The 16,323-nt window shown below is 28.8% G+C and overlaps 1 protein-coding gene across 2 annotated transcripts; it reads right to left on the bottom strand.

Moving 5' to 3' along the window:
* Positions 1-3,433, bottom strand: LOC145957348 (uncharacterized). Of its 2 annotated transcripts, XM_083073585.1 has the most exons (3): positions 1,490-3,433; positions 279-422; positions 1-171 (listed from the first exon to the last, which is right to left on the bottom strand). In XM_083073585.1, the coding sequence occupies exons 1-2, from the start codon at positions 3,118-3,120 to the stop codon at positions 386-388; spliced, it is 1,668 nt and encodes a 555-aa protein (XP_082929711.1). In that variant the 5' UTR covers positions 3,121-3,433; the 3' UTR covers positions 1-171; positions 279-385. The 2 variants fall into 2 exon arrangements, 1 of the variants encoding a protein (XP_082929711.1); XR_014433554.1 differs by lacking the exons at positions 1-171; positions 1,490-3,433 and adding an exon at positions 1,302-1,471 and having other exon boundaries at positions 178-422.
* Positions 3,434-16,323: the final 12,890 nt, after the last annotated feature.

Genomic DNA, 16,323 nt, shown 5'->3' with positions numbered 1-16,323 from the left:
TCATCAAATTTTGTGCAAGCTTATGCTTTCCAAGTCCACACATTATAAAATAACAAGCAAAGGGAACTAATGCTACATTCTGTATTTGTCCATGAAACTGTAAATCTATAAACAAACATTAGGTTGTACAGCCACACTGACTAATGTGTAGTCTGGCTTTGGTATCTTCTTCTATCATTTTTCCAAAACATAATTAACATAAAAAGCAAACCTTGTACCTTAAATTAAAAACAAAGCCACAAACTATGGAGACAGTACAAGGAAGAAATCAGTCCTACTTGTAGTTCTGTTGGTTGGTAGTGGTGAATATATTATGAGCTTGCATATGAGGAGTTCAGCCATTTGTCTATACATCTGGAGATCAAGGTTTTCCACATTTGGTATATCACTTGCACCAAAGAATTTTACTCTGGCAGAGGAACCTAGTTCAACATTACAAAATGCATCAGAAGATTTATTACAGAAATGAACACACTTAGTTCATTCAAGAATTAACAAGTCCAAAACAGAAATGCTACTCCCTCTATAATATGTTACTTGACATTCAAAGTTTGTTCTTGTTGAGACTCACAAAACAGAAAAAGTTTCTGTAAACTTATTTGGGTGGAAACAAAATGTGAAGGGGGAATTTCCATGAGCAAATTGCACAATGTTTATCTCTTAGCTCACATGGATAACTAATAATACGCACGTAGAAACAACCAAGCTGCATCACATAAACGATATGAACATTTATACATAGAACTAATTTACATTTTGTATTCACTCATTACAAACTTCAAATTCAATATCCAACTCACTCATAGAGCACAAAGAATTAACTTTCATTTTTTTCTTGAAGGATCAATTGATACAAAAATATAACACAGGCACATCATTACCCTTTCACGTTCTAATTCTTAAAATTAAAAAACAAAAGCAACACAAAAAGAAAATCTCCCAAATCTAGAAGCGGTGATCATTTTGTTATTCGACAAGGTTCATCTACCTCATTATTGTCCCAGTATAGAATGATAGAAAAAGCAAACTAAAAAGAGTAGAAACTGATTTGATTGAAAATTTTCACCCTTGGGTTTTGGGTCCCTTCATATGTGGAAAATAGGCCCAAATGTATAAGTTATTTATGTCTTATTTAACCAAGTGAGGAAGGTCAAATTAGAGTTGAGAGTGAGCGACTCATTATTCAGAGAGAATAGCTGCAAACAAATATAGAGAAGAGAAGAGAAAATCATAGTGCAGTTTGCATATCCATAGGATGAAGCACATTAGATGGAATTAGAATGAAAATAAATTGAAATAACCATTGGCATATTAGAGAAGCCGACTGGTGACTCGTTGGAACACATCTGCATATATAAGTGATTGAAAGTAGGTTACGTATAGTTAATATGAATCAAGAGAATCAATGACTAACTATTTTTTGCCACAAATCAAATGATCTAGTTATTCTTTAGTAACTAAAAAGCATCTCACCTTATTTAACACTTACAATAAGCCTCTAGCAATCATTTCTCGGAGAAGTTCCTCTGCCTTATCATTCTCGTCTTTTTCTAATAGAGCAGAAATAATTATTTCAAAAGTTATAGCATCAGGGATGCAACCTTTCTCTTCCATTTTTGATTGCAAGGCCAATGCTTCATCAAACAACCCCACTTTACAAAGTCCATTGATCATAGAATTATATGTCACGACATTCAGATTATGGCCTTTAATCAAAAGATACCGAAAAACTTCTTGTGCTTTCTCAAGTCTTCCACCTTTGCACAGTCCATCAATAAGTATTGTGTATGTGTACTTATTTGGCTGAATTCTCCAACTAATCATTTTCTTGAATAATGCAATTGCTCTATCTAGATGACCATTTTTGCATAAAGCATCCAATAAGGAACTGTAGGTAATTATATTGGCAGGTTGACCTCTATCATGCATCTCATCAACAAGATTCCAAACATCAGCTATCCTTCCCGATTTGCACAGACCATCAATAAGTGAACTATAAGTTATTGTATCAGGAATCATATTTTTGCGTTGCATGTCTTCAAAAAGATTGATGGCTTCATCTATCATTTTCTTCTTACATAATCCATCAATCATGATAGTATAGCTAATAACACTAGGTGCCACTCCTATTTGGGACATAGAGTTGAATACATGCTTTGCTTTTTTCACTTCATTAACCATGCAGTATCCCTCTATTAATGTACTATAAGTAATAACATTAGGTTCCACACCTGCTTTTACCATCGAAGCTATCACAATTTTAGCTTCTTTTATCTTTCCTTCCTTACATGACCCATCAACCAATACGTTAAAGGTAACAATATTTGGGTTGATGTTTTTCAATTTCATATCATTTAAAAAAGCAATTGCTTCTTTGAAATGACCCATAATGCAAAAGCCATACATTAAACTATTGAAAGTGACAACATCTGGAGAAATCTTTTTAACAAGCATTTCAGAATACAAATTACAGGCATCAGCAACAAGTTTATTTTTGCATAAGCTGTCAATGATTGTGTTATACATTACCACATCAGGTTTAATTGAATGCCCTTCAATCCTTTTGAGTACCTCTATGCCAGCCTTTGTTTCTCCTGCTTTACAAAGACCATTGATCAAAGTCCCATAACTAACATGGTTCAACTGAAATCCTTGAGCTTTAACGCAATCATGAAATTGCAGTGCTTTTCTAAGCTGACCACAAAGACATAAACCTTTGATGAGTGTTGTGAGGGTTATTGCATCTGACTTATATCCCATTTTGAGAATCTTGGCGAACACAGAAAAGGCAAAATTGATGTGACCGAGGTGGCAGAAGCAGTTGATGAGGATGTTGAAAGTAACAAGGTCTAGTGTAATACCTTTGAATTCTAATTGTTTGGAAAGGGAAATAGCAGTTGGGTAATGGTTCATCTTGACAAGGGATCCCAAAATGTGGCCAAAATGGAAGATGGGTGGGGAAGGATGCATATGGAGCATGCGATTGAATGAGGCAACGGCATCGTCGTGATTGAGAGATTGAGAGTGGAAGCTTGCATTTGCATAAGAAGGAAGAAACTTTGGAAACCTAAACCTTAATACTGACAAAGACATTGGAGCAAGCCAGGCATTTAAGGTCATCGGATCAGTCAACGGCGGAGAAGGAGTAGCCCTCCGATAGCACAGGTTCCGGCTTCGACGGTAGCCCTCAACTCGACCTGAGAAAACTGCAGCGGTTAGGCAAGGCTTTGCAGTGAACTCCTACACAAACCGAAAGAGCTATCTGCTAATTTATGAATGAAAACAGAACAATCATATATTTATTCAACAACAACTTTTAAGAAAGAGAAAATAGCAGCTGATTTTTTAAGGAAAACAACATTCATATTCACGCAATTTACGTTTGATTCAGTTTTCTAACTGCTGAATATACTCCTTACAGATACTTTCATATCATATTAGTTTAAATTGAAACACGATTTATATAATTAAAATTTAGAAAAAAGTTGTTCACCTAGTTTTTAAAATCTACTCATTTCTTCTATGATAACATGTGAAAAAGAAAAAAAAAATAGAAATGGATTCAGAATACACTAATGTGTTTATTCTTTATTTCTGCATTATGTTCATGATTCTTTAATTTTTTTTTTAAAAAAAATCTCACCCCGTTAGTTATGATATGTTTCTGAATATTTTTTTTGAAAAAAATATATTTCTATGTCTGCATTACATACTCATTTAGTGACTTTTTCTTTTATTTTGTTGGTATTTTACATGTGAAGGAGTCAAAAATAGAGAATTGTGAGTAGAGCTGTCAAAATGGGCTTGGCCCGGCGAGCCAACCCGGCTCACCACGGGTTCGAGCCGGGTTGGGTTAAAATTTTTTTAAAATTTTAATACGGGTCAAATTTGAACCCGGCTCACCACCAACCCGGCTCACCCGGGTTGAACCCGTGGTGAGCCGGACTGGCCCACCAACCCGTGATTAATTTTTTTTTTTTGAAAAAAATACAATAATTATTGGGTCATGGTGCAGTCTAATATGAGACAATAATAATTTAATTTTGGATTGTGATTTGTAATTTGTGATTTTGGATTGTATTTGAAGTTTAAGATAATTTTGGATTATATTTATCTATTTGAGATTATTTAGATTTGATTTGATTGTATTTAAAATTATCATTTAATATTTGGGATGAATAATTCATTTAAGGATGTCTTAGTTAAGAATTTCATATTTTTAAAATAAGTTTAAATTTTTGGGCTTTAGTTGTATATTAAGAAAAAAAAATGAAATTTTTTTTTTAAGGTGAGCTAACCCGTTTAACCCACCAACCCGTGGTGGGCCGGGCTGGGCTCAATTTTTTTGAGCTCACTGATAAATGAGCCGTTGGAGTGGTCCATCAAATGGCCAACCTGTGGTGGGCCGGGCCGGGCTGAATAGCACGTTTTGACAGCTCTAATTGTGAGTATGATAAGCCTAATATAGGATGTTGCATCTCTTAGTTCATTTTGTTGAAAAAGTAACTACACCGTTGTAGGATAAACTAAGTAAATGAAATAGCATAAAAAAAAGATATTGGGGCATGGGTAGTGATACTTCATGTGGTTAAGGGTAGTGTTTTATAATACACTACTACAGTTTTTAATGATTAAAGTACACACTGTTATTTTGAATAATTTATTTTTTATTAATAATGTATAATTAATGTTATTTTATAAAGAGGTATATGTGTTATTTAAATAAATAAATAAGAGAGATTAGTATTCACTTAAAAATTAGAGAGGATGTGTGAGTAATATAAAGAAATTTTAGGAGAGATTAGTGGAATTTTCCCTTGAATTTATATTTTATAATAATTTTTTTAATATATAAATTATATTATAATTAAAAATTATTATAAATAAATATTTTATTATATTATAAAATGATAATAAAAAATTTATATTGAGATACAATAAAACTATTTTTAATTATTGATAATTTAAAAAAATTACATAATTTAATTATTTTTGTCTAATAAAAAGGTATAACTCATTCTTGCTAGATTAATGTTATAAGGATAGAATAGTATTTTTAGTCACAACTTCATGCTCAAATTGAAGATCAAATCATGATCTATAGTTAAAGAACATATGTCATGTATATTATGTTTAATATTTGGTTCAATGGTTGATCATGTGTATAATTAAATATTTTATAAAAAAATTAATAAGTCATTAATTTAAGTAAAATTAGATTCAATTTTTTTTAAAAAAAATATGATCTCATGTTTGAATATTATGAATAAAAAAATGTAATTGAAAGATAAGACTTCAACAAAAATAGAGAGTTGAATTTTTTTAGTGGTTATCATCCATAAAATCAATAAATACTTCACATTAATAATGTGCATATATATATATATATATATATATATAAGAAGGGATTCGTTTATGCTATGAGTAAGTTTACCTAAATTTACTTCATTTAATAATTCATGTTCTTCATTAAATTTTAATAATCCAACTGTTGAATTCAAAGTTCTTAATGCATAGATCAAGTCTACAAATTTTTAAAAATTTTGAAAATCATTTGATACTTCATTTTATTAATTCAAATCAACGTATAAAATGATTTTATGATTATCCGACCATTTGAATCAATGAAATAAAATACCAAATAATTTTTAAATTTTTTTAAAGAGTTGCATACTTAATCTATACATTAAGAACTTTAAATTCAACAGTTGAATTATTAAAATTTGATGTAAAACGTGAGTTATTGAATGAGATAAGTTTAGATAAACTTATTCATGAAATAAACTAATTTCTTTTAAACATATATAGACTAAAATCCTCATAAATGACACCTCTGATGTATTGTTTATCCACAATAGATTTGTCATTTACAAGTTTACAACATAATAATAAAATCATGGTCAAAGCATACAAGACACGAGCCAAATTATGAATTTAACACCATAACGGATGCATGAGAACAAGTATGTTTACCAAAGCAAACAAATCATAGATAAGTACTAACACTAAAAACATTTATTCCAAGGATTAACATATATTTTTTAATATGTATACTTTTACTTATCTTATTTTATAGTTTAAAACAAACTTTTTCTTCTTTGTATTTATCCTTTTCAATATTTTTTAGTTTATATAGTTTAAGGTAAATCCTTTTAATCCATATTGATAATTATCTTCTAATGTTGTGTTGATGTGGTTAAAGTTTTCAATTTTGTGAGAATAAAAAAAAAGTGTCTCAATAATTAACGTCATAGGTGAAGGTACGTACGAAAGTAACATAAAGTATCGAAAAACCTAATTTAGAGTAATTTTAACAAAATAAAATCTGCATCAGAGACAATTGAATTAGTCCCTATAGTTAAAGGTAGATGTTTTTAGTTTATATCGTTAATATTTTTATAACTTTGTGTTGATGTGATAAAAAAAAACTTTAATTTCGTGAGAATAAAAAAGTGTTTCAACTATGAGTGTTACATATGAGGGTACAAAAAAGACATGAAGTGTCAAGAAATCTAATTTAGAATAATTCTAACAAAATAAAATTGACATTAAATACACAAAAAATTTTAAATTAATATCTTGGTTACATCAATACGAAAAGGAAAACATTACAACAACAAAAAAAAATTAATGACAAAGATTAAAAAATTAAAAAAATTATAAGTATAGAGACTTAAAAGTATACAAACTAAAAGGTAATGTAAATGATATTATAGAGACTAAATAATATTTTAACATATTTTAAATTATAGAAACTAAAAAGATAAAATAAAGTGAAATTATAAAAATAAAAAGACATTTCAACCAGATTTTAATCTACTATATATCTCTGTGTGTGTTACTAAAGTTATTTTAATAACTACTATACATATTAGAAGAAGAAAAAGAGGTACTCTCTAGTTATAAAAAATAAAATAATGAGTGATTATTTAGACAGAGATTTGGAAACCAAATATCTTTGAAGTAGAGAAAAGAGATAATAAATAAATAGATTAAAGATAATAAAAGAAAAAGTAATTTAGAATTAGTTATAAGGATAAATTAGTTCAAAATTTGTGTATACAAAATTAGAATATCTCTTTTATTAATAGTATAGATATAAATGGAATAGGCAAATTTACATAATTAGATTTCTCTATATTTTATCACATGTAAATGTTGAGGTTGCTAAAGTCTTTTCAGTAACATTTTCTCTTTAATTTTTTTTTTTAACTTTTTTTAATTTTAAAAAATAATCTTTTTTGAAACTCAAAAGAAATTATAATATAAAAGAATATTTTATTTTATAATTAAATCTTTAATCTAAACTCTAATGTCACCAAAAAAATTTTAAAAACTTAAAAATGCCGTTTAATAAAAAATAATCAGTCCCTATATATTAGATACAAACATCTATCTTGTACAAGAATGTTTTTAAAAAAAATTCTTCAAGGGTTTATAAGAATTTTTTTAACTTTTATTTAATTTTTTTTACATGGGATAGAAATATATATCTAGAAAAAAAAGATATTTTTATTTAGAAGTCCAATTCTAATATATAAAATTTTTAAATAATGTTTATTTCATAAGTAATAGAAAAAGAAAAATAGTTGTGCATAAGCACGAATTACTTATTAATTATGAGAAGAAGAAAAAAAAAAGAAAAAAATTGAAAAAATATATTTTATGATCGTGACTGATTACAAATCAACTTTTATTTGTATAAAAATCTCTTAAAAGTATATATATTTTTTTATCACTTTTTAAAGGCTAAACATTCTTCCTAATCTTGTCAGGAAACAACAAATTAAAGTTCTTTTTTTTTTTTTTTAATTTTGAGCACCAATTAATCTTCTTGTTGGTTTATGCCAGATATATCCTTCTCTGTCAAATATAAAAAATTGAAAATTGATCTCATGCAAAAATTATGTACCAGCTCTGTCAAATATATATGTGTTCTTACCGGAGATCTGCTGTAGTAATGATCCACCAAGTAAGATTGGTGAGCCTCCTTCACTGGTACGTTGGTGCTCCAAGATGGGGGTGGTACCTGCAAAAGAGACTCTGATGTCAAAGTTAGGGTTTGTATGAGTATGAGTCTCGTATAAGTAATGCACGTACTTTAGTGTGAATTAGGATTGCGTTGGGCCTTGGGCCCGATGATCCAGTTTCAGAACGGGTCGTTCTGGGTCCAGGTATTTTCAAAAAAATTATCATCCATGTGGCATCCACGTGGCCAAAAGTTAACTCCGTTTAAATAATTTGGACGGAAGTGCCACATTAAAACTAATTAATTAATTTGGGACTAAATTGAAACCAACTAATTAGTTTGGGACCAAATTGAAACCAAAAATAAAAGTGAGACTAAATTGAAACAAACAATTAATATAAGGGACCAAAATAGAGTTTTAACTTTTAACCTTGATTTTTTTTAAAACATTTGTTTGTTAAAAATAATTAATAATTAATTAACATCAACGAGTTACGGTGTGTAAATCTACAATAATGATTATCATTACATAAAGTAAGATTATGAATCACAAAAATATTAGAATGGCTGAAGTTGTTTATGTTAGGATGTAAGTAAAGTCTCACATCATTCAAATAAAGACATGTATTTATATATACACAATTGTCTTTATTAATAGAAAGGTCTTTTTGGATGATGCACAACTGTTTAACCTTTCATTTTTTTTTCATGAGTTATATATACATAATGTTGTACAATAAAATATAAAAACTACGCATAGATTTTTATTTTCTATGATAATATGAAAAAAAAATACACTTATATTCTCTATATTTTTTTAAAATTGTATTCAATATCCTTTTATAATTTAGATATATGATAAGATCTATTAAAAAAAATGTTACGCAAATCTCTTGACCCCAAAAATGCTTGTGAGGTGAGATGCATATGATTTTTAATGAATTTTTCTTTCTCGAAAATGCTCTCATCTTCTCCAATCATTCTTAGTAACAATATATAGATGGTCGGGTTAACAATTTCTAATCATTTAATGAGTAGCAAAGATCCTGAATATACAAAAATGGAAAATTAATTGGTTATTCCATGCAATAGGTATGACCGACAACTTCAATTATATGAACTATCTAAATTTAACGTACTTACTTCTTGTTGTGACACTGTTTGTCCCATGCATTGAGTATATTTCAGGGGGGAAATTTGTTGAAAGAGATACATTAAAATTGAAAGGCCAATCAGCAATAATGCCCGAGGTTTGCTCTCATGACATGATTGTGCATTAAGTTGTGAATAAAAGCTATCATGTACTAATATGATGTGTATATTATTTTTCTCTATTGTCTTGCTAATGTTGTGAAACCAAAAGCAAAGTCAGAAAATCCTACTCTTGAAGCAAAGGCCGAAGCAGATGCATCAACTAATTCAGTAGCAAAAATTGACCATGAAAATGCAATTCCTACACATAAAGCAAATGTTTTAATTCCTTGATGTTTTACAAATTAAGAAAATTAGCCAACTATCTCTGTGGGACATCCTATGGAGCACTAGATAGTTATTATAAAGCTACGTATATATTTCATTAATTCCCTTTTTCTATACTGTTGCATTGCTACTACAAAATAAAATGATAAATAGTGGATCTTATTTTGCGGAGGTTTTAAAACCTTCCTTAAATTATTAAAATCTGTTATTTTTTTGATTAATTTGTAGAGGTTTATAACCTCCTCTAATTAAAATATTATTTTAATTTATAGAGGTTTATAACCTTCCCTAATTAAAAAATATTTCCTCACTTAAATATTTTTTTCTCTAAAAGTTAAAATAAAAGGAAATTAGTATGTGACTCTACAAGTACTTCCCTCTCAAAAGATAAAAAAAATCTTTTCATTTCCCTCTTAAAAGAATCAGAAAAAGAAATCCCTAAACCCTCTTTATCAGTACATGGCTCCTTAATGTATCCTATATCCTGTGATGATTCAAGTGCCTCCAAAGTGAACCCTAAATCCTGTTTGCATCATTTTGATTCCTTCTGCCTTGGACGCTCTTCCTCTGTTTTGTATTTATTGCACGTGCAATTCAACAAGGTTAGCTTCACCTTTCCAAACTTCATTTGCAATGAAATTTTATTTATTTGGAGCGTTAAATCACTATTCATATATTGGTGTTTGTTTAACGTTTGAATACATGACCAATGCTTTTGACTCATTCCTCCTTTTTCAAATCCCTTAAAGTTGCCCGTGGATAATCTAATCCATCAATATCATAATTCCACCCACAAAACAAGTACGAGAATTTTATTTTATTAATATATATCTTTTTGAAGTTTGGATAAAGATAAACGTAAACGCAAGAGACGGAGATCTATGAGGTAGTGTTTGTTTCCAGTGATTTACTGTTTACGAGCAACGAAAGGTGAAGAAAGTGAGTGTTTGTTTCCGGTGATTTGCAAAGAAAGAAAGGCGAAGAAAAGGGGGAGAAGCCGAGATGTCATCCTCGCGTTTTTGCGAAGAAACGAGATGAAAGCCACGTAAGATTTGAGAAAACCCGATAATACCCTGTCCAAAAGCTGAAAAGAGGTGAAAAATTGAAGCAAAAATATGCTAACATTGAAGGGTATTTAGCTAAAGAGTCTCTTACCTTTTGTTTTCGATACATTAAAGATATCGAGACAAGGTTTAATAGACCTAAACGTGTTTGTGATGACCCAAATGACAGTGAGACTTCTTTCGTGTCCTCTATCTTCCCACCAATTGGTAAACCAGTAGGAGCTCGCTCAATGTTCACTTTAACTCCAATGCAAAAATTGCAAGCTCATCGATATGTGCTCCTTAATTGCACAATAGTCACGCCATATGTGGAGTAAGTAAAATGAGATAAATTTTAATTATTAATCTACTTAAAAATAATAACCATGTGTATTGATTATAATAATTAATTTATGTAGTGAATTTAGACAATTTATAAAAAGGAGCTCAAGAGGAAGAAGACCTTCATCAACAGAGATAGAGAAGAGAGTCAATAAAGAGTTTGTTGATTGGTTTAGAAAATGGGTGAGTAGTCATTTAGTGGTGAGAGACATTTTTTTACCATATTTGTTTTAAACTCTAACTTCTAATCTTTTTAGATTATGAATCCAGACACAATGAATGAAATGTCTACTGATCTAAAGTTTCTAGCACGAGGACCATTGGATAATGCAACAAGATTTACTGCATATAATATTAATGGGTTCAAATTTCGAACCTTGGCTCGAGAAGAGGGATTAAAAACACAAAATAGTGGTGTTTTTTTAACATCCAATACATCATGTGTTTCAAGTAGCGTTGATGGCAACTTAAGGCAAGCAGATTTACCTTATTATGGGAAGTTGGAAGATATCATTGAGATTAACTATTATGGTCGGTTTACTGTTATCCTTTTCAAATGTAAATGGGCAGATACTACACGAAATAGAGGGTATAAAAAGGATTATTGGAATTTTAGTTGTGTTAATTTTGATAGATTGATTCATATTGGCGATCATGAAGAACATGAACCATACATTGAAGCATCTCAAGCACAAATGGTGTATTATGTAAATGATGTAGTCAATGCAGGATGGAGTGTTGTTATACACATAAAGCCAAGAGATTTATATGACATGGGGGAAGAAGTAGAAGAAAATGCATATGAAAATGAGCCACACCAAGAGCAAGAACTTGAACAATTTTTTAGGCTTGATGATCAGTATGTACAATTGGCTACAAACCATCTAAATGATGATATAGTTGACTGAAGTTTGACTCCTAAAATAGTAAGAAGTTCACACTTGTCTAAATATTATTATTTATTGTTGCACTTCTTTAAAGGTAATAATTTGACTTATAAATGTTGTTATTATTTCATTTATTAATTATTTTAATTTTGTTTTAATTTACATAGTATGTCATGTTTAATTTTGTTGTTCTTTATTTATTCTTCTCATAATATTGTTGTCATGAATATGTAGTCATGCCAAAAGTGAAGCGTTTTAGAAATGCACAAAAATCAGCACCTCAACCACAATGTGATACACCTCTAACACAAGCTCCAACACATTCTGTTCCAGCAATGAATCCTGAAATTTCTTCCCTACCTAGTGATTCCTCACAAGCTCCTGAAGTCCCAACTGTTAATGTCCCTCTTTCTCATGTATCAACTTCTGAAGTTCCACAAGAAGATGAAACAACAAGACTTTATGTTGGACGTGAGTCTACACAATGTTGGACTATTGAGGCAATAGGTATATGAGTATTGTATTTTTTTTTTAATTATCATCATATGAAGTATATTACAATTTCTTATTAAGAAATTCTTTTATTGTCAAGGACTCTGAAGAAACGATCAAGAAGATTAAGGTGAAAGTTAGAGGAGTCAATAACTTACCTAGGGAGTTACGCATCATTGTGAATTTTGATGACCAAGGCCAAGCAATTGGTGAAGCACAAGCCTTGCTTGCAGGATTTCTTGGAACACTGGCATCTGATTGCAAGTTATTTCCTATGGATTATGATAGGTGGTCTGGACCTTCAAGAGTACCTAAAACTTATTTTGATGATTGCTTTGAAACAATTTTAAAGGTATGTTAATTAGTTATATATAACTTTGTATAACTACATTGCTTATATTTTCCTATCTTAACTATTTTTCATATATATCTCTATTATTTTGCATATGATATTGACAAATTTGTTTTTTTTAAGCCTCGATTTTATTTTAAGATTAATGAAGCTAGTGCAAAACGGTATTGCAAATTGAGTATGGGAAGAAAATAGGCTGCAAATAGGCAAAGCTTATGGAATGAATTCAATGATCCATCCAAAACAAGAGATGAAATCATAAGAAATGTGCCGATAGGCATAGATAAAGATCAATGGGCTCGTTTTGTTCATTATCGTCAAAAACCATCAATATTGGTACAATTATATTGTTTTAATTATTAAATTGTTTTTTTATAGCTAATTATATGATTACTATTACAATTTGTAACCTTCAAATTGCTTTGCTTATAGGAACTTTGTAGGAGAAATAAAGAAATTCGAAGCAAGCAAGTTATTCCACACACTCGTGGATCCAAAGCTAATCCTAGAAGAAGAAATGAGTTGGTAATGACTCTATATGTTAACTTTTACTATTTAAAGAAGTTAAATGTTTACTTACTCTTTATTTATCTTAGTTGTTAGAAACTGGGAAGGTACCAAGTCGTGGACAATTATATATTGAAACTCATAAAAGGAAAGATGGATCATTTGTAAATGAAGAAGCAAAGACTATAGCGGTATGTTTTTTTTAGAAACATTATTTTCAAGTATTGTGCCTAATCTTAAAACTTTTATATTTGATTTTGTTACATGCCTGCAGGAACAAATTGAAGTAGGATTGACTCAAAGCACAGTTGATGAATCTGAAGTTTCTCCTCTTGATGTTGTTGGTAGAGTGTTAGGGTCAGAGCACTTTGGGAGAGTGCGATGCATGGGATTGGGAGCTGTTCTTTCTAATACATTCAAGAATACAAGACTTCGAGTTTTTAGCCTGAGCTCTTCTTCATCTGGTGTTGTCTTTCCATCTTCAAACCAATGGCAAGAGAAGTACAACAATTTAGAATAAGCTTTTAAGGCCTACATGATAATGAAAGAAGGAAGGATCCCTGAAGAATTAGATAGTTATTTCACTCCTGAAACACATGTAAGTAATTAATGTGCATTATGTATATGTGAGGTATCCCTAAAACTTGTTAATGTAATACACAATATTCTCTTAAAACTGTTTGACATATGTCTATAGTTAATTAATTTATTCATATTATTAAGGAAATATATTTTGTAATTGGTAGGGGTGCTTATTAAGCTAATATATAGTTTTGTAGGTAGATTTTATAGTTAACCAACAATATTGAGCCACATCTCTTCATTAACATCATTGTCTAATTTTCTTCATTTTGTATGGTTCTTAATACTCTTTATCTCAAGTTAGGTCTATAAGTAAACATACATGATCAAAGTAATAACTATGCATAAGTTTGGAATATTAAAATAATTGTTTGGAATTGATTTTTTTATTATTGATTGTCATTATGATATAGTATGTGTGATACACCCTTGAATATAGTATATATAACTAACTATTTTTACTTTTCTTATTTCAGTCAAATGATGCTTCAAGTGTTCTTAATACACCTTTGGATGCAAGAGGATCTTCTAGTGCTAGCAACCCTTAGTTTGCTTATAATGTATTTTGGATTTAAAGTTTAATTAGTACAAGACTAATATTACTTTGTTATGGATTTTATGTCATACTTTGATTTACAATAGAAATTTGAATTGTAAATTTTTGAACTATACACTATTATTTTTGTTATTGGAAATATAATTTCTAAGTCCATATTACGAGTATTCTTTTATTACATTTTTTTATAGATATGATAAGAAAATGGGAAATTGTAATACATGTAGATTATGAAATTAAAATAAGTATAAAAAATTTTCATATACAATAGGGAGAATTAGAAACTCGACTCTAAAATCTCTATTGTCAGAATGCTTTAAAAAAAAACCTTCATAGTTAGTATAGTTTTAAAACATCTTTCAATAAACCTTCATAGTTAGCGTAGGTTTAAAGCCTCCTTTAAAAAACCTCCATAGTTAGTGTAGGTTTAAAACCTCCTTTAAAAAACCTCCATAGTTAGCGTAGGTTTGAAACCTCCTTTAGAAAACCTCCACAGTTAGTGTATGTTTAAAACCTCCACAAAAAAACCTCCGCAAAATACTATCGATAACGGAGGTTTTTAAAACCCCGCTAATTTCTTGTGACGAATGTAACTGCGGAGGTTTTTGAAAACCTCTGCAATTTATTTTGCGGAGGGTAAAAGCCTCCACTAAACGCAAAAATAACCTCCATTATTTAGCACATTTGTTGTTAAGAGGAGGAAGCACGTGAGGATGGAGGTGTAAGTGGCAATGGTGTAGTTAAGGAAGTTGAAGAAGACTAAGGAAAATGAGAGGTAAGTGAAATAGTTAGAGAAGATAAGGATATTTTAGAGAGAAAAGAATTCACTAAAGTCATGTACAGGTTATGACATGCATTTTTTTGGATTCAGGAGAGTTCGATGTAATATTTATTTAATTTTTAAAAAATCTTACTATAAATTTAAATTATGAAAAAGTATTAAGTACAATTTTTAAAAAAATATATGGACACTAACATAATTTAATCTATTAAAATTTGTTCTGACTATGATAGAAGTGGAATAAAAAAAAAAAAGCATTACTAATATTTATTTTTTGTGAAAATGATTAAAAGCTCTTGAAAAGAAAATAATCTTTCTATAAAAAAAAAGAAAGTTCTGAGGTCTGTTATGGGGGAAGGAATTTGTCATAAAAAAAATATCTCTAATTAGTTAAATAAAATAATTATTAATTTTAAAATATTTATTTCACTATAAATTAATCATAATAAATATTTACTTTATTTATACACATTTATTTATTTTTTATGAAGATTAAGTATTATTATTATTATTATTATTATTATTATTATTATTATTATTATTATTATTATTATTATTATTATTGTGAAAAAAGAAAATTTCATGATTACGTAACTCTATTATAAAAATATTTGTGTGTGAATATTTTTAATTTTATTTTATATTAAATTTTAACATTTTTAAACTGTTACAATTTATAGTTATAAAAATGAGAGGTGAATATTTAAACCAATCTACTATCGCATTCTAATTTTATTTACCATTTTAATTCTTTTTATAACAATTTGATTTTGCTTGTAACATTTTTCATTATAGAAGAGAGTTTTAAGAGATTAAATTGTCAAAATTTGTCTCTTTAAAATTAAAAAGATCTTACAATTAATTAATCATTTTTTTATTTAATTTTTTAATTTTTTATTAATAAATTATAGAGCTTAATTTTAAATAATATTAAAAAAATCTTACTTTGTTTATATACACAAAATGACTAAATGAAAAGAAATGAATAAAAACATATATTGTTATGTAGAAAGCAAAAATGAGATAAATAGAATGTAAAAAAAAAAAAAAAAAAAAAAAAAAAAAAAGGTGAGCCAATTCAAACCAATTTGACCCAAAAAAAAATGATTTTTTTAATAAATTTATTAAATTGGGGTTGTAGATTGGTTGTATGAAAGTTCAATCAGTTAATTAAGTGACGTAAATCTCGTTAACTCAAATTAATATTTTGAATTATTTAATTAAGACTTAAATATATTTTTAATTTATTTTAAAATGAACAAGTTTTGATTATGATTTTTTTTGCAAAATCTTCTCTCTATTTTTCATTTTTATAAAATGTATAAGCATTATT

This window comes from Cajanus cajan, chromosome 1, assembly GCF_000230855.2.
Source record: "Cajanus cajan strain Asha chromosome 1, NIPB_CcT2T_4, whole genome shotgun sequence".
NCBI lineage: Eukaryota > Viridiplantae > Streptophyta > Magnoliopsida > Fabales > Fabaceae > Cajanus > Cajanus cajan.
This window is presented reverse-complemented; position numbering and strand designations above follow the sequence as displayed.